General features: G+C 34.0%; 2 protein-coding genes and 1 long non-coding RNA gene across 3 annotated transcripts; 2 read left to right on the forward strand and 1 right to left on the reverse strand.

The window, feature by feature from the left end:
• The first annotated feature begins 7,772 nt into the window (after positions 1-7,772).
• On the forward strand, positions 7,773-11,698 carry LOC130973686 (uncharacterized). Its single transcript, XM_057898315.1, has 8 exons — positions 7,773-7,924; positions 8,394-8,417; positions 8,825-8,930; positions 9,042-9,110; positions 9,824-10,317; positions 10,647-10,908; positions 11,142-11,350; positions 11,443-11,698. Exons 1-8 carry the CDS (start codon positions 7,920-7,922, stop codon positions 11,507-11,509), a joined length of 1,236 nt encoding a protein of 411 aa, XP_057754298.1. The 5' UTR covers positions 7,773-7,919; the 3' UTR covers positions 11,510-11,698.
• A 151-nt stretch (positions 11,699-11,849) lies between these two features.
• LOC130973685 (riboflavin biosynthesis protein PYRR, chloroplastic) lies at positions 11,850-17,307 on the forward strand. Its single transcript, XM_057898314.1, has 10 exons — positions 11,850-12,430; positions 12,848-13,314; positions 13,677-13,811; positions 14,019-14,118; positions 14,272-14,397; positions 14,474-14,787; positions 15,458-15,577; positions 15,805-16,050; positions 16,124-16,249; positions 16,837-17,307. Exons 2-10 carry the CDS (start codon positions 12,952-12,954, stop codon positions 17,098-17,100), a joined length of 1,794 nt encoding a protein of 597 aa, XP_057754297.1. The 5' UTR covers positions 11,850-12,430; positions 12,848-12,951; the 3' UTR covers positions 17,101-17,307.
• An 841-nt stretch (positions 17,308-18,148) lies between these two features.
• Positions 18,149-24,338, reverse strand: LOC130976916 (uncharacterized). Its single transcript, XR_009084792.1, has 3 exons — positions 23,975-24,338; positions 23,329-23,717; positions 18,149-18,427 (listed from the first exon to the last, which is right to left on the reverse strand). It is a non-coding gene; the product is annotated as an uncharacterized LOC130976916 (long non-coding RNA).
• Positions 24,339-24,733: the final 395 nt, after the last annotated feature.

Consider the following 24,733-nt stretch of genomic DNA (forward strand, 5'->3'; position numbering starts at 1 on the left):
ACTTTATTTAGCATTTATTAATTATTGCAACAAAGCAAAAGGAGAAAACTAGAAGAAGTCGCCCAAAAAATCAGAATAAGGTGTGTATAGCTGGTTTTAAATTATTTTTAGCTCTTGGAATGTTAAGAGGTTGGCGGGAGTTGGAAAATTGAGTATGGTGAAAACCTTTAGGCGAAATTTTAATATACATATGCTAGGCCTAGTAGAAACTAAAAGAGAGGTAGTAACTAAATTTGATGTTGTGCAACTGTGGGGAAATGATGAGGTAGGATGGGAGTATGTCGGGGCGGAAGGTGCTTCGGGCGGTCTATTGTTAATGTGGGATGAAACGATTTTTAAAATAGGCAACTGTTATAAAGGAGATAGATGGTTGTGCGTGGAGGGAGAGCTGATCAAGCGTAGTTTTCGTTGTGCTATTTGTTTAGTGTATGGTGCGCATTCTAGGAATGAAAAGCTGATTTTGTGGGAAGAGCTGAACTTTTTATCTGGGTTATGCCAAGTACCTTTTTGCTTTATGGGAGACTTTAATGAGATCGTTAAAGTGGAAGAGCGAAAAGGGGCTACTACTTTGACGGGGTCGACAGCGGACTTCAAATCTTGGATTCAGGATATGGAACTAGTGGACTTAGACTTATCTGACCGCCTGTTTACCTGGTTCAGGAGCCAATCTTGTAGCCGCATCAATAAAATGTTGGTTACTTTGGAATGGCTAGAAGAGTTTTCTGATATAAGGCTACAAGGTGGTCCAAGAGGATTATCGGATCATTACCCAGTGGTGATGGAAGCTGCAAGGGTCGGAAGGGGCCCGAGACCTTTTTGAAGTCTTGATTCATGGTTCACTCATGAAAGGTTCTTGAGGATGGTGAAGGAGGAGTGGAGAAGCCTAGGGGAGGTGCGGTTCCTGAACAAGTTAAAGGTCATGACGATTCTTTTGGGCAGATGGCATAGAGAGAATTTTGGGTCTATGGACATAAGGATTAAAAAGTTGGAGGAAGAGATCAAGAAAGTAGACGATATGGTCAGTAATGGAGTGCATGATGGAACCTTGGAAGCAAGAAAGAAGGCACTGGTCAGCTCTTGTAAGAGGTGGTATATCAGGAAGGAGGTACATTGGAAGCAGATGTCAAGATCCAGGCATGCAAAGGAGATGGACAAAAATACTCGGTACTTTCATAATTTAGCCTCAGCTCAAATGAGGAACAACCGTATTGATGCTCTAATGATTCATGGAAGAGTAGTCAGGAATCAAGCCAGGATTAAGGTGGCTATAAGATATTTCTACAAGAACTTGTACCAACAGGAGGTGTCACCTAACGTAGGCTTTCAGGATGGGTTAATAATGCAGATAGATGTGGAAGAGACAACAGAACTGGAGTTGATGCCATCTGTTGAAGAGATAAAGGAGGCAGTATGGGATTGTGAGTCAACAAAAGCACCAGGAAGTGACGGATATAATATGAATTTCATCAAGAAATGTTGGGAAGAAGTTGGGCAGGAGTTTACTAGAGAAGTCTTGGATTTTTTTCGGTCTTCTAGGTTACCTAAAGATTCGAATATCACTTGGGTGGCGCTGGCACCGAAGTTTGTTGGGGCTAAAGAAATAAAAGACCTCAGGCCGATTAGTATGGTGGGTTGTGTGTATAAGGTCATATCTAAGGTATTGGTTCAGAGAATGAGGAAGGTCATGCCAGGGTTAGTAGGAGAGACATAGAGTGCGTTTGTGAAGGGCAGAAAAATTCATGATGAGACATTGATAGCCTGTAAGACTGTGCAGTGGCTGAAGGCTAGGAAGAAGAGTGCTGCGATTATTAAACTTGATTTTCAAAAGGCATACGACCGGGTCAAATGGAGCTTTATGGATATTGTTTTGCAGAAGATGGGCTTCGGCCATATATGGAAGGGGAGGATTAAGGAGTGTGTCAGCTCTGTGTCTATATCGGTTTTGATAAATGGATCCCCCACTAAGCCTTTCAAGATGGAAAGGGGACTACGACAAGGAGACCCTTTATCGCCGTTTCTGTTTGTGCTAGTTGTTGATGTGCTACATAGGATGATTAGGGAGGCAATGAGGAATGGCCGCATCTATCCACTTTTGGTTGGAAGGGAGAACATTGAGCTGTCGCACTTACAGTTTGCAGATGATACCATTCGCTTCTGTCTTACTGAGGAAGAGACTATCAGGAACTACAAGCGATTGTTACGTTGCTTTGAGCTGATGTCGGGGTTGAGTATCAATTTTGAGAAGTCTAGCTTCATTCCGGTTAATAGTGATTGGCATTGGGTGCGTAAGATGTGTCAGTTGCTGGGATACAAGAAGGAATCTCTACCAATCCGATATCTTGGCATTTCTCTTGGACCAAACCCGAGGCTTGTGAAGACTTGGAAACCGGTGATTGATAAGGTGGAAGACAAGTTAAGTCTGTGGAAAGCAAATACCCTAAACAAGGCGGGTAAGCTGGTTCTTATTAAGTATGTTCTGAAAAGTTTGCCTATCTACTATCTTAGCCTATACAAGATGCCGAAGGCGGTAGCGGAGAAGTTGATCTCACTCCAAAGGCGCTTCTTGTGGAGTAAAGAGAATGGGAAAAATGGGATACCATTAGTAAAATGGGAAGTGGTGATGGCTCCAAAAAAGGCAGGTGATCTGGGAATTAGAGACGCATTAATTCGGAATACAACTTTGCTCTTTAAGTAGTGGTGGAGGTTCTCGAAAGAGGATTGTCCCCTGTGAAAGAAAGTCGTCTGCTCCTGTAATAACTTGAATCCGAATGAGATGCTGTGTGGTCAGCCTGTACCTACAAGGGGGTCCTTGGAAGGATATTTGCCAGTTATAAATCAGGGAGCCACATGTGAGTGAAAAAATGATAAGAGATTTGTATATGGATGTAGGGAATGGCAGAACAGTACGGTTTTGGGAGGATATATGGTTACCTCACGGTGTTCTTAAAGAGTTGTTTCCAAGGCTTTTCTAGGTCTCAAACCTCAAAGGTTCTGTTATTGGGGATTGCGGATTTTGGAATGGATTAGAGTGGATATGAAATTTTCAATGGAGGAGATAGCTTTTTCAGTGGGAGTTGGCACTAGTAAACCAACTCCATCAGGTTTTACAGTCTGTTCAGCTAACATCTGAGAGGGAGGACAGAGTGGTCTGAAAATTTGATAGATCTGGTATTTATTCGACTAACTCATTTGTGCAGGTGTTGCAGGAAGCGGTTCTCCCGGAGGAAATAACAAGCTATAGCTTCACAAGTGCAATTTGGAAGGGTTTCGTTCCACCAAGGATCGAGTTATTCTCTTTGTTTGTGTTGGTGGGGAGGGTGAATACTAAGGACAGACTGTGTAGACTAGGTGTAATTAACCCAAATGACCATACATGTGTCTTATGTGGTAAGTCTGTGGAGTTTGCTTTTCATTTGTTTGTTGGTTGTGAGATTTTCTGGCAGGTGTGGTGTGCTTGGCTATTCATTATTGGAAGGCAATGGACCATGCCTGGTACACTCAAACAACACTTTGAAAGCTGGACGAATGCTACAGCAAGAAGAGGTCAGAGGAGGAGGTGGGTGATTGACTTCTTTACTGTTATCTGGACAATTTGGCTATAACGGAATGATAGAATCTTCAGGAATCAAAGTTCACGTATGATGGATATTATTAGTAGATACTTCTTGCTTTCCGATGAGTAGAGTGGTGGTGAACCCTATGGTTGTTGATATCAATGCCGAAGATAACTAGGGATTGTCATGACTTGAGTTGTCGGGTTGTTCTTTATTATTTTATATGCTCCACCTTATTGTGTTGAGCTTTTTCTTTAAAAAAAAATGTTAAATAAGACAAATTTTAGTTGATTTTAAATAATTTTTTTATTATCAAATATTTTTGTTGTTGTGCATTTAATAATTTATTAACTAACGATAAACCTTTAAATAATATTTAAATCTGGAACGAATTAATAAAATTCTCTTAAAAATTCTTACAACTTCTTTTTGAGTAATATTCTAAATAAGTTATTAAAAAATTTTAGTAAGACATTTTAATTATAAAATCGGTCATTGACTTTTTTTATTTTATTAGATAAATCAATTTTTATTGTTATTTAATTGATAAAGACACAATATGTTTTAAAAATGGTTAAAATTTTCATATGAATCTCTCAATGTACACAAATAATCTGATGGGAAAACTGTTTGGAAATAAATACTTAGCGACTAATAATTATTAAGTATTGAGACCTTAAATATTTTACTAAAAATTCTAGAAAAACTGATTAGGTTTTTTTTAATGATTATATTTGATTTTATGATTTCTTAAGCCGATGGAACAAAACAAAAGAAAATCACACTAAATTGCAATCACTCTTCTCTTTGTAGCTTGGGTGCGTGTGACACGAGGGTGCAATTTCTTAATGATTATTTTCATATGGTATGCTTTTGAATCTTTGAAGATATAATATATAGTATAGTTTAAATTATAACTCGTGGGGAATGAGGATCCAATTGATCTTCGTTCTCCAAGCCTCGTGGTGTATTTTGTTACCAACTTTTTTTTCCTCTGAAAAAAGCCTCTTTGTTTTATGTCAAAATATTAATATTAGGGTTAACTTTATTGTTTAATGCTGAAAATTCTATTTATAGAAATTAAATGCATGGCATTCTTAATATTTTAATAATTTAGCATTAAGAATGTGGCTAAAATTTTTAAATATAGATAATTTCAGTGTAAAATATAATTTTTTTAATTATTTTAGTATTTTATATTATTATAAGATATTAAAATGTCACTGACATTTTATAAAAATATATTTTAATAAAATTATAAAAAATATTATTTTAATTAGAAAGAGGCAACATATTATTGACGTTTTGTAAAAAAAAATATTATTTTAATTATAAAAGATTGATGTTTTGTAAAAAATATTACTTTAATTATGAAAAGACAAAATATTACTAACGTTTTATAAAAAAAAATACTATTTTAATTATAAAAGATAAAATGTTGTTAACATTTTGTAAAAAATATTATTTTAATTATAAAGGAACAAAATGTCGTTAATATTGTGTAAAAATCTACAATAACATATAACACATAGTTTAAATCATCTTTAAAGGATTTATCATTTTTAATCCAATATATAAAAAGAAAAGTTCTAAGAATGTTTGGGGAACTTTTTAGGACACTTGAATTGAGATATAAACTTGTGTATAGGAAATAGGCTATAGAGGGTCTAATAATATATTTTTAAGTTAGGAAAAAATCTTTTAAAATAGGAGGATTATAAAATGGTAATAAGAAATTAATTATTATTAAAGTTATACTTTTTATTTTATATATAAATTTCATTACTTTAATTTAATGGTAATTAAAATTTTATTTTTTTTTTATTTTAGAGAAGTTTGATGTATTAAATATTAATATTTTTTTTACGTTTCCTTTCATTCAGTCCCATATCATCCGTAAAAAATGAAAACCATTAAATTTTTCGGGTTTCAATCAATTTTCAATTCTTTTTTTTAGTTTTATTCTTTATAAATTATTTTATTTAGTTTTGATTTAGTAAAATTAAAAAAAATATTTTAGTCCATAATTAATTGTTTATTTTATTAAGTACTAATATAGTGGTTTAAATATTGATTATGATATATTTGATCATATCAGCATTTTAACTTGTTACGTTAATATTTAGTATGCCATGTAATGGGAGAGAAAGCTCAATTTGATTCCCAAGATAATTATTTTGATTTCTGTGTTTTAAATATGTTTAATTTGATCTCGGTTTCATAATTATAAATTAAGTTGGTTCTTTCATTATCAATTTAGTTAAATATTTATAGGTGCACTTCCTTGTAAGCATGATAGCCTAACTAGTTGACTTCCAATAAAAATATGAGTTCCATTTTGGTTTTTTTAATAAATTAAATTGATATATTTACTTCTCTAAAAATTTAGTTTGTTGAAATATTAAATTAAATTATATAAAATATCAAATTGAGTTTAACACATTTACTGTCATACGAATTAGCTGTTAAACTGTGATTGATAAACATTAATCTTCTGTCGCAAAAAAAAAAAAGTATAATGAAGTAAAAAATCACAAATTTTTGGTCAAGTTACACTTTAAAATACACACATTCTCTTCTCCATGGGTTCATATAACTATTTCATAGTCACAGCTAGGATTCAAATTCAATGCATTTTCCAGTAAAGAATACATATATACCACTAGAAATATACAATACATACACCCACTCTCTCATGCATATTATACTAGAAGCTCTTTTTAAACCATGGGTATTCTTCAGACCGAAAGTTCAATAACTTTTCGAGCATTGCAGAGACACAAAGTAGATAATTCTTCCAAGTAATAAAGTTTTATTTCCATCCTCTAGAAAGATTCGAATATGGAAGGAATGTTTAAAACTAAAAGACACAAATTTTTATTCATCTATGCCAACTTATATAATTTTTTTTAACAGTGCTAAGGGCAGTAATTTTTGTGATTTGTAGCTATTAATAACTATCAATAATATTTTTAATGGTGTGAGAATTTATCTAATAATGTAGAATTATTCACTTCTTTTTTACTGGTTACAGACTAGAATTTAATAAAATTACTGTCCTAAATTTTTTTTTTTTGATCATTTAAAGAGAGGCTAAACCCAAAAGAAGAAAACTACAGGGGCCTAAACAAGAGCTCAACGTTTTTGTTGGTGCTCATTGACTCTTCTTTTTGGGTCGGAAATACTCCATGGACCAGGCCTCATTCAAATTTATTCATTGTAATGCACTTTTGTTTTTGGTATTGTTTTTCGTTGTGGTTTGACAAATACCCAAAACTCCAAAAGGATGAAGCCTTAAAAAGGCTTTAATGTCATTTTAGGCCTTGACAAAAAGCAGTGTTATGGACCAACTTGGATGCAATGACTTAATTAAAATAAAAAATATAGAAATTTAATTAAAAGTTTTGTAAAATTATAGACACTGACACAATAATTAAACCTAAAAATTAAAGTGGCACAATTCTGATATTAGTTCGATAAAATTTTTATTTTTTAAAATAGCTCATAAAAATTAGTTCCAATATTTTAAAAGTTATAAATATAAACACATAATTTTTTTATTTATTAAATAAAAAATAAAAAATTTATACTTTTAAAAAATACAAACACATATTTAAAACATTTTACCAACCTAAACCTAATCAAACGAATGAGCTATTTACTTGAATTTTGGTTAACCCAACATTTCCTTTGTTTCTTTTAGTTACATCGGTAACTTGCTTAGAAGTTAGAACTATTCATGTTCTTATCAATCCATATAATAAGCAGTAATAAAATTTTAAATTAATCAAATAATTAGTTTATTAGTGTTTAAAACTTTAAATAAATGTTAGAATTTTAATTTTATATTATATATGTATTAATTTATTGACAAATTCTTAATAAAGTTCATATTTATAACAAATTAATTTTTAATTTATTGAAAATATTATAAAAAATAAAAAACATAATTAAAAATTTTTTAAAATTTATAATTTAAAATAAAATATTATTTTAAAAATTAGTTAATATTAACTAAAAAATTAAATTCATAAAATGAATACTATTTATTAAAAAAGACCTCATTTGTAATTTTTAACCATTGCAATTTTCAAACCCCAATCCTCACATGCTAAACCGACAATTAAGAGTAGTAAAGTAACAACTAATTAATTAATAATTAATCACCGAATTAACAATAAACAACGAATTAAAATTAACAATAAACAAAGAATACAACATAAATATTGGTGGCCGGTGCTGATCAAAGTTACGTTCTTTATTCTCTTTTCTTCTTCTTCTCTGTTTCTCTCTCTAACTTTCTCTCTCTAAAAAAGTAACGAGTCGCAGACTCACCGATCTTCCGATTCCTCTTCGTCTTGGTTTATGAGGTACTCTTCTTCCTTTTACTTCCACCTCTGCGATTTTGCTTCTGTCCTTATCATTTCACTGATCCAAGCTTTGCGATGCGATCTCGTTCTAGCTATCATCAAATATTTTTTTTTTTTTTTACTTATTACCTTTATTGGATCGAAAATCTTTCATCTTTTCTTATCTCGTGATCTTTCTTAGATCCAGAGGATTTAGATTCTAGAATCTTGTGAAAATTTCTTCTTTCTTTGAGAAAGAAGAAAACCTAGCACTTGCTTTTTTTGGTGATAAATCTGGCACTAGCTGATCCGGCATCAATTTGGTGGTTCTGTTGATTTTAATTATTGAGCTAATCATATCATGTTGTGTTTTGTTCGAATAAAAATTGTTCTTTTTTGTTTCTAGTCATGGAAAGTGTGTATAATGATTAGTGGTTGAAAATTATATACTGTTTAACCCCTTACTAATCGTGATTTGTGTTTCTTGCAGCTCGAAGGAGAGACCCACTCTTGGGTAAGTATTGTAATCTTCTTCTCCCCCTCTTTATGTTTATGTATGGTGGTATTGTAGATCAAGGGAGCAGTTGTTTTTTATTATTAAAAAAAAAGTGATTCTTTTTTAATTAAAGAATCTTTCTTTCAGAAAACAGAATTTTAACTTTGAACATGGTACCTTCTACTCCTAACATCTAAACTTGTCCTAAACGAACTATGTTTTGTCACAGTTTAGGGTTACATAGTCTCAATACAGAATGGGCAATAGAATATTCATATCAATCTAGAGCTTGATCACTTAAGTCATGTTACTCTCAAATATTTCTGGCTATGTACCTGTATAACATGGTCATGTTATGAGCTGATATTATGATGGTACTTCCTATATATATTTGGGTTCTTATTCATTGTTGATCTCATTTACAGTGGCACGCGGATTAAGACCCGCAAACGGAATATTGCAGCGCCGCTGGACCCTGCAGCATTCGCGGATGCAGTGGTCCAGATTTATTTGGATAATGCTGGTGATCTGGTAATATTACTGTTGCATTTTATATAATGTTTTTTGATTGACCATTTTCATTTCGCACTCTCACTCATTGTGATAATTTCAATATTCTGATTTGGTGATTTATTTTTATAGGAACTTGTTGCTAAGAACATTGAATCTTCAGACCTTAACTTCTCAAGATACGGTGACACCTTTTTTGAGGCAAGTCAAATCCAGCTGAGAAATTTTGTCGTTGAGTTTTTTTAAATTTTTTTAATAATTTGTCTCCGTTCTATGGGTTTTAGGAGTGCACTTGGTACTCTTTGATTCTGGATTCGATTGTTGTGGGGGGGGGGGGGGGGTACTTAGTCACATTTTAGGAGTGCACTTGGTATCATGCTTTCATATCTGTAACTATTATGGTGGGCATGCTTAGATGGTTGACCTCATTTTCTAATTTGCGTGCATGCTTGTGCAAAAAATTTCTTTATACTCTCTGCTCGTGGTTTTTCTTTCTTTATAGTGATCGGCAGTCGATGAGGACACCAGTGGATGGGTTTGAGATGCAGGTTATTTTGATATCATCATATGTATCCATATCTAGACAGAGGTCACAAAACAGCATGAGAGAGATCCTAGTTACCTTACGTTTCATTCGTATTGTTCAGTGTTTCACCATGAAGGGGCCATTTGTTTTCTTCATTGCAAAGCATATTTGATACATAGGATAAACAACAAATCATAGTTTCATTGTTTGGATGACATGGGAGGACATTTGAGTCTGATATTTTATTTCGTACTTATTCCATCTAGAGCAACATCAATCAGGCCATCTATCAATGTCTTGTGATCCTTTAGCATAGTTGGTTACTTGATTTATGTACGACTTAAGATGTCCTATGGATCGCTTACACCTCAAATTTTCATTACTGTAGGTTGTTTTCACTGGGGGTCGTACACAACCTGGAACTACCAAGCCTGATGAGGGGGAGCGCCATCCATACTCTATAATAGAGTGTGAGCCAAAGCGTGAAGTCATCTTACCATCTGTAATCTACATACAAAAGATTTTGAGGCGAAGGCCATTCCTCATTAAGAACCTCGAAAATGTTATGCAAAAGTTCCTCCAGTCCTTGGAGCTTTTCGAGGAAAATGAGAGGAAAAAGCTGGCAATCTTCACAGCACTTGCATTCTCCCAGAAGCTCTCTGGTCTTCCACCAGAGACCGTGTTCCAACCACTTCTTAAGGATAACCTTGTGGCCAAAGGGCTAGTTCTGTCATTCATAACCGACTTCTTTAAGGAGTATCTGATTGACAACAGCCTTGATGATCTTATTTCAATTCTGAAAAGAGGAAAAGTAGAGGATAACCTCTTGGAGTTTTTCCCTCCTACAAAAAGATCCAACGAGTCTTTCTCTGAGCATTTCAGGTAATTCTTGTTATCAATGAGTAGGATGTATCAATACTGAGACTGTTTGGTATTGTAGCATGATGGACTTTATTTTTACAAGACATTGCACTTCCAAGTTTTTGTTTTTGTTTTTGTTTATTCCAATAGCCGGATGATTGTTTTTTCAGCTTATTGATTGTCTAGTGTGGCCTTTTACTTATCCTTGTCTTGCAAATTTTCTTTGAAGGTGGCTATTTACTTAGACTCATAGGCTATGGTGTTTGGCATGCCTTATTTTATTTTATTTTACTTTACTTTTACTTTTTGCTGAAACTTACATTACATGTCTGTTCAATGTCACCTTGTAGCAAGGAAGGACTAGTGGCATTGGTTGAGTACAATGAGAAGAAAATATTTGAGGTGAAACTTAAGGAAATGAAGTCTGCTTTGACAACTCAGATAACGGAGGAGGTTGATATATCTGAAGTAATTGAGAATGTGAAGGTGCGGGTCCGAGATGCTAAATTGCCAGATATTGAGGTTGTCCGGGTCTTGTGGGATGTTTTGATGGATGCTGTCCAGTGGTCGGGTAAAAATCAGCAACAGAATGCAAATTCAGCCCTACGCCAGGTATCACTCCAACCTGCTTCATGTATACCTATTTGCGTGTTGCTTAGAATCTGGCATGTGTTTCATATGGTATTAATGTATGCCCGCGTTTATTTCTTATAATAGGTAGTCCAGTTTATATTGATTGAATTTTCCATTTAATAGCTTATCAAGAAAAACAATTTGATGAATTGGTTGCTAACGCGTTATCGTAATGAAAACCGGTGATAAAATTTGTGTATTTTATGATGAAGGTAAAAACCTGGGCAGAACTGTTGAACACATTCTGCACCACTGGGAAGCTGGAGCTAGAACTGATGTACAAGGTACAGATGCAATGCTACGAAGATGCAAAACTGATGAAGCTGTTCCCGGAGATTATTAGATCGCTCTACGAGCAGGATGTGCTGGCTGAAGACACCATCCTTCATTGGTTCCGCAAAGGAACAAACACGAAGGGCAGGTAATGCAAGCCGGCAAACATGACACCATATAGTGTTTCCTTTCCCCCTCTATTTTGGTTTTGACTCAATTACATATTTGGAACTGGTACAGGCAAACCTTTGTGAAAGCATTGGAACCCTTTGTGAATTGGCTGGAGGAGGCAGAAGAGGAGGAATAAGTGTGATAGCATTTACATTACACCAAGCCCTGTGGATGGCTCTTGTACCTTGTTATTGTTATGAGATATTATTGGCTCCTTAGTTTGATCTGCTTGGAATGGCACTTATGATCCTATATTTCACTTTGTATTTGACTTTATTGTGAGTGAGTGTTAAATAATGGGATGGATTCCTTGTGAGTTGTGACCCGCTATGCTTTCTATTTTCCTTTTTTTTTTTTCTTTGTTTTGGTTTATTGCTATTTAAAAAGAAGTCCTATCAAATTTTTATTGAGTTTTTTGACAATTATGTTTGTCGGACAAATTGATCTTTTTCTTATCTTGAAAAATGACTAATTTGTCTCAGAGTATTTTTAAAATCTAATTGTTGTTATAACAAAAATTGATTGAAAGTGACAGGGATAGGAGTCAATCTATTCCTCAAATTATACTGTTAGTAAATTTATTGTTAGAAGCACCAATGGTGGGGAAATGTTTTACCTCAATACATCGTGAATCAACAACAAATGAGGACACATTAGAGTGCTAGATCATATTAAAATCATTACCAGCTCAGAGGTTGTGAGTTGTGACTTGTGTAGTTCAACTGAAAATTAAGAAAGATCGAGAATCAATTTTGTCACGGACTATCACTGATAAAAAAAAAGAATAAATATTAAATAATAAAAAAAAAAGCAAAACTTTAATTAGATTAAAAAATAAAAGAAATTTAAATAATCTATCCAAAATCAAAATAATACCAACTATTATTTTTCTCTAAAACGAAAAACAAACCAAAGTATCATTTATAATAAATCAGTGTATGTAGTCAGTCGCCAGCCTCCTCTTTCTTCTGGCATGTTCAACGCCACACGTGACCTGCACGTGCATCTCGTGCGAGATTGGCCTCATCACTGTTTGAGAATTGAGAATCACCCATTGGTACGGTAACATTTTTCTCATTTCTTTGTTGTATCTAAACAAACTTAAAAAGATATTTTGAATATTCTAAACTTCTTAGAATCGTGGATTGAATAATGGATTTTTGCCCTCTGCATTCGGCGTTTTTGTTTGGTTGCACACAAGTTGTATGATGAAATGCCTCATAGCTGATATGGTCACTCACCGATAGTGCAATGATATGAACTGACCAGTGAATACTGAGAAGGATTTATCAAGAGTAATGGAACAATGCAATTCTGAAATATAAACTTTTTGTATTTCTACTGCTACTTGCAAGTTGTTGAAATTTAGAGTTAGAGGGATAGAATGCTAAATTCAGATAGTGGAAGAAGAACACGGTGAAGAACACACCCAAAAGGGAGGTTGGTTCTAACACAATTCTCTCACTGATTGCAGTTAGGCAGTTAGGATCCACTATACCTGTTACAGAGATACAAAACTCAAACTGACACAGAGAGTGAAGCAAGCTACAAAGACAAGTAAGCTAGTGAGTGTTGATTATGGCGTTGTGTCTGAATCTCAGCCCGGCCTCCATTATCTGCAAATGTATGGCAAAGGCATCATCCCACAGCACCTCCAACAATGGACCTCATGCCTTCGATGCTGCATTTGTCCGACGTGCAGCCATTCTTGCTGAGAAGTCTGCTGGCTTCACCTCTCCCCACCCAAACTTTGGCTGTGTCATCACCACCCCGACTGGCGCCGTTGCTAGTGAGGCCTACCTGTATGCTCAGGGCACCACTCCTGCCGAGGCACAAGCTGTGGCAGCTGCAGGGGAGCTTTGCCGCGGGGCCACTGCATACCTCAACATGGAACCTGGTGATTGCCATGGCGATCATGCAGCTGTTTCTGCTCTTGTTCAGGTTTGACTTTGTTTTCTTTTTTTTTTTTTCTCTAAATTTCTAGTCCACGAAGAAACAAATCTTTGGGTACATTGATCCTTGGAAAAACCTCAGCATAGTTTCTGAAAATTTAGAAAGGTCCCGTTAGTCTGTAAATATGACATTTTAAATCTTGAAATACTGTTAAATTTTTTCTCTGTATCAGGACTCACATGCCCAATATTGTAAATTTTTTTTTCACGGATAAATTTGGTGACTTAGTCCTTACCAAAATTTATATCTCGATTGTCGCTGTGGTGTACAATGCTATTTGTTGTCTCTAGTTTGTGCTTCTTGTTGATATTTGATATTTTATAAACGACCATGCCTGTGAAACCAACCAGGGAGGGGTCAAAAGGGTTGTCATTGGAATGAGGAATCCATTGCAGCATCTCAGGGGCAATGCTGTGCGTGCACTGAGGAGCCAAGGTTTGCAGGTTGATCTCCTTGGTGAGGACCTCACAAGCAAAGTTATGGAGGTGTGTGCAATTCACCTGTCACCATCATCATTACCTTCTTTGTATGTTAAATCTTTTTAGTTTCTGTTTGAATTTGAGGAAGAGAGAAGATCTGCATTATTGTTTTATTGAAATGAAATATTGGTTTTCTAGTGGAGATTTACAGGGTTGATTGATTTACTTTTTCTTCACATATTCGCATTGGCATGCTCTTTGTTTTATTTGCAGGATGCCCAAAAAGCTTGTATTCTTGTCAATGCTCCTTTAATTTGTAGAGCTGCTTCACGCGTTCCCTTTTCTGTTCTAAAGTATGCTATGACCCTTGACGGTGAGCATTTTATTCATTTTTCCTAATTAGTTTTTTTAATTTTGTTCTCAGTTTGTACAACTTAACTAAGGGCCACCAATTCTGGCAGAATATAGAACTGCATGGTTACACACTACACTGTTTGAACTGCTTATGTTTCTTTTGCTGCGACAGGGAAAATTGCCGCCAGCAGTGGCCACGCCTCATGGATAAGCAGTAAGCAATCTAGAAATCTGGTTTTTGAGCTACGGGGTAGAAGTGATGCTGTTATTGTGGGTGGAAACACAGTACGGAAGGACAGTGAGTATTACCTTTTCCCCCCTACGAAACTAGGGATGTGAATTTTTGTGCCTTATATCTTTCAAAATGTAATCAGATCCAAGACTGACTGCCAGACATGGAGGTGCGCATATGCCTATTCGTATAGTAATGTCCCAGACCCTCAATCTTCCAGAGGAAGCAAACCTATGGGACATGTCTGAGGTTTCTACTATAGTGGTAACACAGAGAGGTGCAAGGAGGAGTTTACAAAAGCTGCTTGCATCTAAAGGAGTTGAAGTTGTTGAATTCGACATATTAAATCCACGAGATGTTATGGAGTATTTTCATGATCGAGGGTATCTTTCAATATTTTGGGAATGTGGAGGAACATTAGCTGCAGCTGCTATTTCATCTGGTGTAATTCACAAGGTACTTGTTCTTCTCAGTTTTCCTTTTTTTTCCCCCTTTTTGTGGGTGAAAATTGAATTAAGTACCTTTTATTATTATATAGCTGTAAGCAAGATGCTTTTATATTCTTGTAACCATCTTAATGCTTAGTTGTAGATTATAGTGATTAAAAGCAACAGCCCTGTTATGGATAAACTTATGGATAATCACGACGCCCCTAGCCTTGTTAACTGAATCCTTTTCGATGTTTTGAACATCCACCAAAATATACATCAATGATGCTCTATCTTTAGGCCACATGAAACAGGTAGGTGGAAAAACCTAATGGAAGTTTTGCATGAGCCTAACATGATAATGAATTTTCTTGTCTTTATTTTAATTGGCACAAGTAATTAAGTTCTAAGGGAAATAAAATTTAAGACAAGAATAAAAAGAATCTTCCTTTCATCTGTGACAATCCCTCTATAATCCTGGCCTAGTTGTTTTCATTTGTATTCTACATGTGGCTGTTTTATTTAGGGGCGGGGTTCCATTTTCATTGGTGAGGTCACTAACACTACAAAACGCTTCATTTCTATGGGCAACTGTACTTCTTGCTGTTGAATTCAACTTGAGTTATTTTGGCTTAGTTGAATTTATCATTTTGTGAAGTTTTAACATGTTGGGATTATGATCACATTATTTCCTGCAGGTCTATGCATTTGTTGCTCCTAAAATCATTGGTGGAAAGAATGCACCAACTCCTGTGGGTGAACTTGGGATGGTTGAGATGTCTCAGGCTTTGAATCTAATTGACGTTTGCTATAAGCAGGTTAGTAGGATCGGTTCACTTTTCCCTTAGAAGTATTTTGCTTCCTTTCTTCTTTTAAAAAGTAATAAAGTATCATCTGATCTAAGCGTTTAACATTGAATCCATCAAATGTTTCTACCATTGGATAATTAAAGTGAAGCAATTTCACAAAAAAATGGCCTTGCTCTTGATATATAATGCCTTTGCCATTCTTTAATGAGGTCATGTTATTTGAAACTGTAATCCAGGTTGGGCCTGACATGCTTATCAGTGGATTTCTTCAGCCCTTACCAGACATATTGCCTACTATTCCGTCACTCGATGAAACTTATGCTGTTGATCCTACTGTCTCACCATACGAGTCAAGCATCATATTTTTCTATAAAACATGGGATCCTTATGGTGCATTGTCAAATTTCTCTCCCCATCCCATTCAAATGCCTGATGAAAATGGTGATAATGTGACTTGGTTGAGTGTAGAGCATTACTACCAGGTACTTGCTTTTTTGTGTAGCCTCTTCTATCTTTGTGGTTTTGAGTCACTTACAGATATAATTTGATGATTAGGCTCACAAGTTTATTGGTATGGATGATACTCTTGCAAGAGATAGCATTGAAAAGATTAAATCTGCAAAAAGTCCAGAAGAAGCTGCAAAAATAGGAAGGTCAATGCAAAGGAAGCGACCTGATCTGGTATCATCCTAAGCGATTCTCAGACTCTTCTGAAACACTCTCTTAATACATAGTTTTTTCATTTGCTGGCTCAGACAATTTGGCAACTGTTATTTTCCCTTGTGGCTTATATTCTTTACTAGCCATATATGATTCTATGAATGTAGTAACATACTGAAGATTGGATTTACAATGATAAATCAGTTTTTGTACAGTATGTAGCCATTACAATTTTTCCAACTCTAATATAGCAATTTTCTAGGTTTGTTGCTTTGATTATTCCCGGAAAGATGTTTTTTTACTAGGTATATACATTTGTTTCTGCCATGACTTTGGTTGTATTTCAATTCATAATCCTTCTTTTGCAGTGGTTTTTTTTTAGTTATCAAAAGCATATAAGAAAGAAGCAAAAACTATAGGAAGTTTCTTATTATATGCAAATTGTAGTTGTTGTTGTTACTATAGTATATGCTGGTTTATGAATTCAAAAATGTGGCAAGTTATTTTATAACATACATCAGATTCAGCGACCCCTGTTATTATGTCTAAGCATGTGTTCCTTCTCCTATTTTTGTAAGAGGATTGAAAATTACGTTTTGGGTATGCAGGTAAGGCCTGATTGGGACAACATAAAGATTGATGTCATGTACAGGGCACTGAAATGCAAATTCTCGACATACCCACATTTGAATACCATGCTTCTTTCAACCACCGGTTCTGTTCTTGTCGAGGCTTCACCACATGATTTGTTTTGGGGTGGAGGTCGAGATGGAGAAGGCTTAAACTATCTTGGTCGCTTATTGATGAAGCTAAGATCAGAGTTTCTTGGCGAGTCGTCATCATCGTGCGAGTCCCCTAGTATAGCCGTATAGCTATGTACAGATCCGCGGGAAATATTATACCAGTAAGAAATTTGGATATTATGCATGAGATTTTAGGTTCATATCTTATTATTTCTGTTGTACAAAAACAAAAGAGGGAGAGAGAATAATTGTGTTGTAAAAAAAAGAAAAAGAAACACTACATCTCCATCTTATTAATCTATTAATCAAACCTTTTGCTTTGATTTCTTTCTCTGATATTTCCCATTTTCATAATATTATCACTTTATTTTTGGAGTTATGCATAACTTTATTTGATGGTTTGTGATGTTAATAACTTAAATATGGTTGAGAATAATCTGCTTTGAGAAGAAATAATGAATTCATGTTTAATCAAAGAAAAATGCTACTTCAGGATATAGCTGATGATGTCAAAAGAGTTGCGGTTAGAACATGATGTCTATGAGTGTTATTGAAACCTTTCAAACTCAACTTATGAACATAAATTGGAAGTTCGTACTAAACAAGTAAGAGGCTAATCATAAAGTTTTCTCTCAACAGAAATGAGACAGAATGATTACCTCATATGACCATTATTTAGAATTTGTTGAACATGAATAATATCACTTTAATCAGCTTCATTTATTTATGAATGAAGTTCTTTTAATATTTAAGTTTTTATTCAATTCTGAAATCTTAAACCATACTTAAAAAAATAAACATCACTAAAAGTCTCAAACTAATATTAGGAATTTAGGATGGATATTTTTTTCTTATTCAATTATTAAGATAAAATTAGAAGGGTTGAAAATGAATTGAAGAAAAATATATAACCCTTTATCTCCAATCTATCAGATTTGCTTCTTATATTGTTGTTAAAAAATCTCTATATAAATTAAAAATCAGTCACTAAATAAGTTATTATATATTTGTTTGTGTATATTCATATATGTTGATTTATATATTTTTCTAATTAAATATTCAATCACTAAAATAATTAAATATGCCAAAGTAAAATAATCAAATTTGTTTATAAAAATATATTAAAAAATTATAAAATATTAAACATATATTTCTATACGTGGTGCTGATTGGTGACTTTTTTTTCCTTCGAACGTGACATGATTGTTTTTTCTTTTATAATAATATGTTAATGTTGCTACATGGAGGGAAAATAATGAGACGATCTGATCCAAAATAAGATAGAGTCCTAACATCCAAGGCAATGGAATGTGTCTGTGATTGATGTTGACTTTTAACACAGTTAGGGTTCTTTGCATTAAGTATCTGGCTCCTCAATAATAACAAACACTTCCCCAATTGTATGGAATCAAAGAAATATCAAGCAAGTGGCAACTTCCGAGTTTGATAACAAAGCCTGAAAAAGAAGCAAGCTATGTTAAGTAATAAAGTTAGAAAATGCTATTAAAATGTTTTTTTCCCCCTTCAATTATTAATCTTTCAATGAGAAACACGGGACTACTGTGAGACAAGAACCCTTTTACCTGATTCCTTTCTTCATTTTATACAAATGAGGTAGAAACAAAAATTGCTTTTGGTTTTTATGCTTAGCATCACATTTTACATGCATACATAGATCTTTCTTTAGGTTACCTACAACAAGTTGATCAAATAATAGATGCTTCTTTTAAATTTTGATTTTTAAGTCGAACCACAGATATTAAATAAAGGAAAAGAATTTAAAAAATGGTAATTACAGTTCTTCTATTTTTTAATCAGAATTTTTATCTTTAATTAGGTTTAAATAGGTATGACAAATAGTTTCAAAAATTTATACTTAAATCTTTATATTTGATAAAAAAAATTATAATTAGATCCTTACAAATTGTTATTTTTTCAAAACAATATAATAATATTAAAATATTTGCTTTTAGAATATTTCATAATTTACCATACATCAAACAGAAAAAAATGAATATTCCAAAAAGAAATTCTATTTTTAACAGAAAATAGTTAGAAAGAACACCATTAAAACTTTGGTAAAATTATAAAAAATCTATATAGTATAATTAAGTCTAATAATAATAATAATAATAATAATAATTAAATTGGGCAATCATGGTTATCATCAGATTCGTCATTTAAAACGTTCACAATTTACTACACTAAAATAAGATATTGTTTTGAGTGGAAGCTTTTGAAATTAGTTGTTTTACTTTATTGAATCATGATTGTTGTGTGTATGGTTAACTTTGAAATCAGTTGTTTATTATAATCCTAGGCAAAATTGATTGAATCATATAAAACTAGGTCTTTCACTATTATTAGTCGTTTTTTTATTTAAATAAAATAAATTAATTATTTACTCAATTAAATAGATTTATAATTTTTTTTTTAGACATTCATGTTGATATCTTGGTCTAATATTATGGTCCAGGCCTAAGTAAGTTAAAAAAGGTCCAATCCAAAGGGTGGTCTTTACCGTCTACCCGACCTCCTCAAAGAGGTCGGATTCGACCTGAGCTGGCAGATAACGCTTATTCAAATAAGTAACTGACCGTAAAATCTCTCACCCATTTCTAGAAGAGATATCTCAACAACCCTAAGATAAAGAGGTGGTTATCCACCTTCAGAAGTGGAACTACACCAAAGGTGGTTATTGGATCATCACCTATAAATACATTGACACATTCAGGTAAACCTAAGTTCCAAGATATTCAAAACATGCTTAACCCCTTGCTGACTTAGGTATTGGAGTCTCTTTGCAAGTATCACCCTCTATCCCTCAAACACACATGTACAACTCGGACGACGGCTCCCAAACGTGAACAAGTCGGAGACTACCTTTCACCACAGTTTGGGCCCTCTACTCTAGCCCAATCCACCTTTTTTCAGGTTACCCCATAACATTGGCGCCGTTGTCAGAGAACCTGAAAAATTGACGTACAATGGCAGACAACCATCCCGAAGACAAACACACTGCACCGGAATCTGAGCAAGAACACCAAGACGCGGTCAACAGTGACAGGGCAATAATACCTCTCCAAGGAACGGGAGGACAGCATGGTGAGGGTCCCTCGAACACTCAGGGTTCAAAAAGGATCCCCTCCGAGATTCATCAACCGGATAAAGAGGGACAACCTCATTCTGCCAATTTCATGGGGCTGTTACACGGCCACCAAGGACGGTTGGAACAACTAGAACAAGAGTTGAAACGACAGTGTGAGGTGGAGAGACACCTCAGAAGGGAAGCCGAGCGACGAAAATAGTTTGAAGAAAAGCTCTTAAAACTGGAATCCACCGTCAGTGATAGGAGTTCTCGTGCTGACCGAGAAGACACCCCATTAAGGGTAGAAGATCCATTTAGCAAAGATATTATGAGGGCTAAAGTACCCAGAAACTTTAAAAGCTCTGACATGGATCTATACGACGGAACTACTAACCCTAAGTACCACCTAAGCAACTTCAAAAATCAGATGTATTTAGCCAACGCTTGTGATGCTACTCGCTGCAAAGTCTTCCCAACGACTTTGACAAAGGCGGCGATGAAGTGGTTCGATAGCCTTCCCCCCAGGTCGGTCACCAGCTTCGACGACCTCTCGCGTAAGTTCCTTATGCGGTTTTCAATCCAGAAGGACAAAGTCAAGCACGCACCTAGCCTACTAGGAGTGAAACAAGAGATCGGAGAACCCTTGAGAGACTACATGGAAAGGTTCAACAAGGCGTGCCTAGAAATTCAGGACTTGCCTACTGAGGCAGAAATAATTGGTCTCGTTAATGGACTTCGAGAAGAACCTTTCTCGCAGTCCATCTCTAAGAGACACCTGACTTCTTTGAGTGATGTACAAGAAAGAGCTGAAAAGTACATCAACATGAAGAAAAATGCCAGACTACGGGAACCAAGTTGGAGATCTGGGCACTCTCACCCATCTAAGGAGAAGGAGAGGGAGCCTAAGAAAAAAAAGAAGTCGGGTCTGAAAGGCCTAGGAGATATCATTCTTATACTCCTCTACGAGTTTCTCTAATCGACCTTTACAAAGAAATTTACCAAATCGAAAAGCTACCTCCCCCTCGATCCATCAAGAAAGGGAGGGTGGAAGTCGTAGCGAATACTGTGAGTACCATAAGCTGTATGGTCATTCCACCAATGATTGTTACAACCTAAAAAATGTGATAGAAAAACTGGTCAGGGAAGGTCAGTTGGACAGATATTCTCGAACGGATGCGACATTTGATCAGATGCGACGATCGAAGAAATTTAAAATCACGTCGATTTTAAAACTAAAATCACGTGGATTTTTCGACTAGAATATACCCGAGTTCAATTAATACTCGAATCCAACTCATAGCTAAGAGATCGGACTTGAGTAGGGCTATTGTTCTTACCCTGATCCAATACTATGGTCCAGGTCCAAGTAAGTCAAAAAAGGCCAATCCAAAGGGTGGCCTTTACCATCTACCCGACATCCTCAAAGAGGTCGGATTCGACATGAACTGCCAGATGACGCTTATTCAAATAAGTAACTCCCCCCTAAAATCTCTCACCTACTTCTAGAAGAGATATCTCAACAATCTTAAGATAAAGGGCTGGTTATCCACCTTCAGAAGTGGAACTACACCAACAGTGGTTATTGGATCATCACTTATAAATACACTGACACATTCAGGTAAACCTAAGTTCTAAGATATTCAAAACCTGCTTAATTCCTTACTGACTTAGGTATTAGAGTGTCTTTGTAGGTACCACCCCTTTATTCCTCAAACACACGCGTACAACTCGGACGGCGGCTCCCATACGTGAACAAGTTGGAGACCACCTTCCACCATAGTTTGGGCCTCTATTTTCAGGTTATTCATGTAACAGAATCTTTGTTTAAATATTTACTATATTATAAATATAAATGTTTTATTTAATCAATTAATTAAATGTAACGAGACTACAAGAGCTACTACCAAAAAAAAAAAAACTGCTAGATTGAAGATCTTTGAATTGCTTACTAGTGAGATGAAAAGCCGTTGAACTATAATTGTTATGAAATGACTTTTATGGCAAGGAAAAGGACACCTACATGCATTAATATATAATTTGATTTATAACCATCAATCAAACAAACAAACAAACCAATTAAACAAACAAATAAATAAAACAGAAAATTGTTCATATCTGTCAAATTAAAGTGTGTGGTGTGGAATCAAGATTATTGTTTTCAACTTGTAGAAGAATGGCCAAAAATAAGGTATAGTTGTGTCAAAACTAGTGAATCATTTCACATTTGATTGTTTTTTCTAATGTCTGGCCACTTTTATGCTAACCACATGCATTATTATTATGTCTGATAGGTGATAGCATTTTACTTTTACTTATAATCACAAGCATGAATAATATCTGCTTCATCAGCCCCACAATAGATATATATATTCCATTGAATATTTAAATATATTTTTGCATAATCATCGATTAATAAGCATGAATTTCACAAATATTATTCTAACCTTCACTGTTTTAACTTTTTATTTAGTTTCTTTATGCATAAATTTTGGAGTAAATTGCATATTTAAACCAAATGAAATTTAAAATTACTCATTTGTAAGATTTGTAAAATTATTACATTTCAGTCCGTAATTTATATAAACTGCTATAGACGGTAAAAATTTTAAAATTTAAACATAAATTGCTATAAGATACAATAGAGCAATCTACGTTTAAAATGATATAAAGCATAAACCGTGAATATATTGCATTGGTTGTTTCAATGGCAGATGTTTTTTCTGTGATTTAAAATTTATGTTAAATTAAAAGTTAATATTAACTATGATGATATAATATAATTTATCCAATAATGATTAGACATATTATAAAGAGAAATTAATCTTTTATTTAAGAGAGATATAGATAAAATTTATCTATTTATTATAAATTAATTTATAAAAATAAAATGTAAAATATATTTTTTATTCTTAACGTTTTTAAGAGAATTTAATAGAATTTATCTATTTATTACGAGGTAGTTTATAGAAAAAATAAAAGTATATTTTTTATTTTTATTTTTTTAATTTTTTAAATTATTTTAAACATTTAATTTAATTCAATTTTATTTTTAATATTTAAAATAAATTTTAATTTTTATCTTTACCATTAATTTTGTAACAATCAACTATTAGTTAAATTATTTTTTCCAATTTTACCCCTATTCTCATCAGCCTCCACTCCATCGGCCAAAACAACCGACGCCACCACCACCACCGAAAACAACAGGGACGTGAAATCAACTCAGTATTTAAAATATTTTTTTGTTTTACCATCATGGCTTGGGATACCTTCATCAGAAGCTACATGTTCTTGATCATGTGGTATCATCAGTTGCACATTATTGTTATTATAGTTCGGCGCCTGATGAAGCGATGGCGCCATGGATAGACTTGCTAGCAAACCCTGCAGGAACATTGTTGAAGGACCGGTAGTAGTGGTGGTAGGGTTGTTGTTTTGCATGGTTAGATTCGTGTGGTGATAGGGTAAAGGAAGAACAGGAGGTTGTTGGAGGCGGTGGTAGTAGAAGCCATAGCATCAAGCATGCTGCTAGTGTGATTGTGATGATGGAATAATAGCGGGTTTGGGTTTGGGTTTGGGTTTGGGCTTGGGCTTAGTGCGTGTTAGAGCGGAGGAGAAGGGCGGAGAAGGGATGCCGGTGAATTCCTGAACCATAGATCTGAAGTTGGTTGTGTTGGTGGTGAGAAAAACATTAGAATCAGATTAGAATTAGAGTCAAACAACAATAAAATCAGAATCAGAAACAATACGATTAACAAAATTAACAATATAATTAATAAAAAAAATAAAAACAGAAGAATCAACAATGTAATTAACAAAATCAACAAATCAAAAATAGAATTAAAATCCTAAAAAGGACCAGCAACGATGAGAACATGAAGCAACAATGAACGACATGCGAGAAACAGCGGTGACCTGCGAGCTAGCGAAGAGGTCGCACAGAACGGCGACACGGCAAACATCCTTCCTCGCCAATTTGCTAGCTCGACGTCCGCCCTCGCTCGCTAGCGTCGTCTTCACCTTCCCTTCTCCTTTCTTCTCCTTCCCTTCCCTCTTCTTTTTCTTCCTTTTTCCGTAATTCTCTTTCTTCCTTTGGTCCGTTTTCTTTTCCTTTTCTTTTTTTTTTATTTTATAATTTTTTTCGTTAAAAAATTTGGTCATAAATTTTAAAATTTAAATAAAAAAATTAAGAGCAATTTAAAAAAAATATTATAAAAAAATATTTTTATAAAAAAATATTAAAAATAAAAAAATTTTACCTAAAAAACAAAATCATACTTTAACTTTAATTTAATCATTTAAAATATTATAAGAAAGCATTCTCTTAACATAAACTTTTATAGCCATAATTTTAAAGGTTCTCTATCAAGAGAGATGCTTTTTGGTAATTAAATAAATTTTAATTATTTATTTATTATATTTTATATTAATAATTTAAATTATTTAAAAGGATAACTTACTAATTAAGTTGACTTTTCTTATAAGATTATAAAAAATTTTAAAATGTATTAATTTCTTTTTTATATCTAAGATTTTAAAAATTAAACCGATAATTAAACTAATAAAATTTAAAATTTAAAATTTTACAAATTCAATCGAAATTTAATAAAGACTGAATTGAATATAATAAAATAATATATTTATGTATAATTTTTTTATATAAAAAATCTTTAT

The sequence above is a fragment of the Arachis stenosperma genome, chromosome 4 (assembly GCF_014773155.1).
Source record: "Arachis stenosperma cultivar V10309 chromosome 4, arast.V10309.gnm1.PFL2, whole genome shotgun sequence".
NCBI classification, from domain to species: Eukaryota; Viridiplantae; Streptophyta; class Magnoliopsida; order Fabales; family Fabaceae; genus Arachis; species Arachis stenosperma.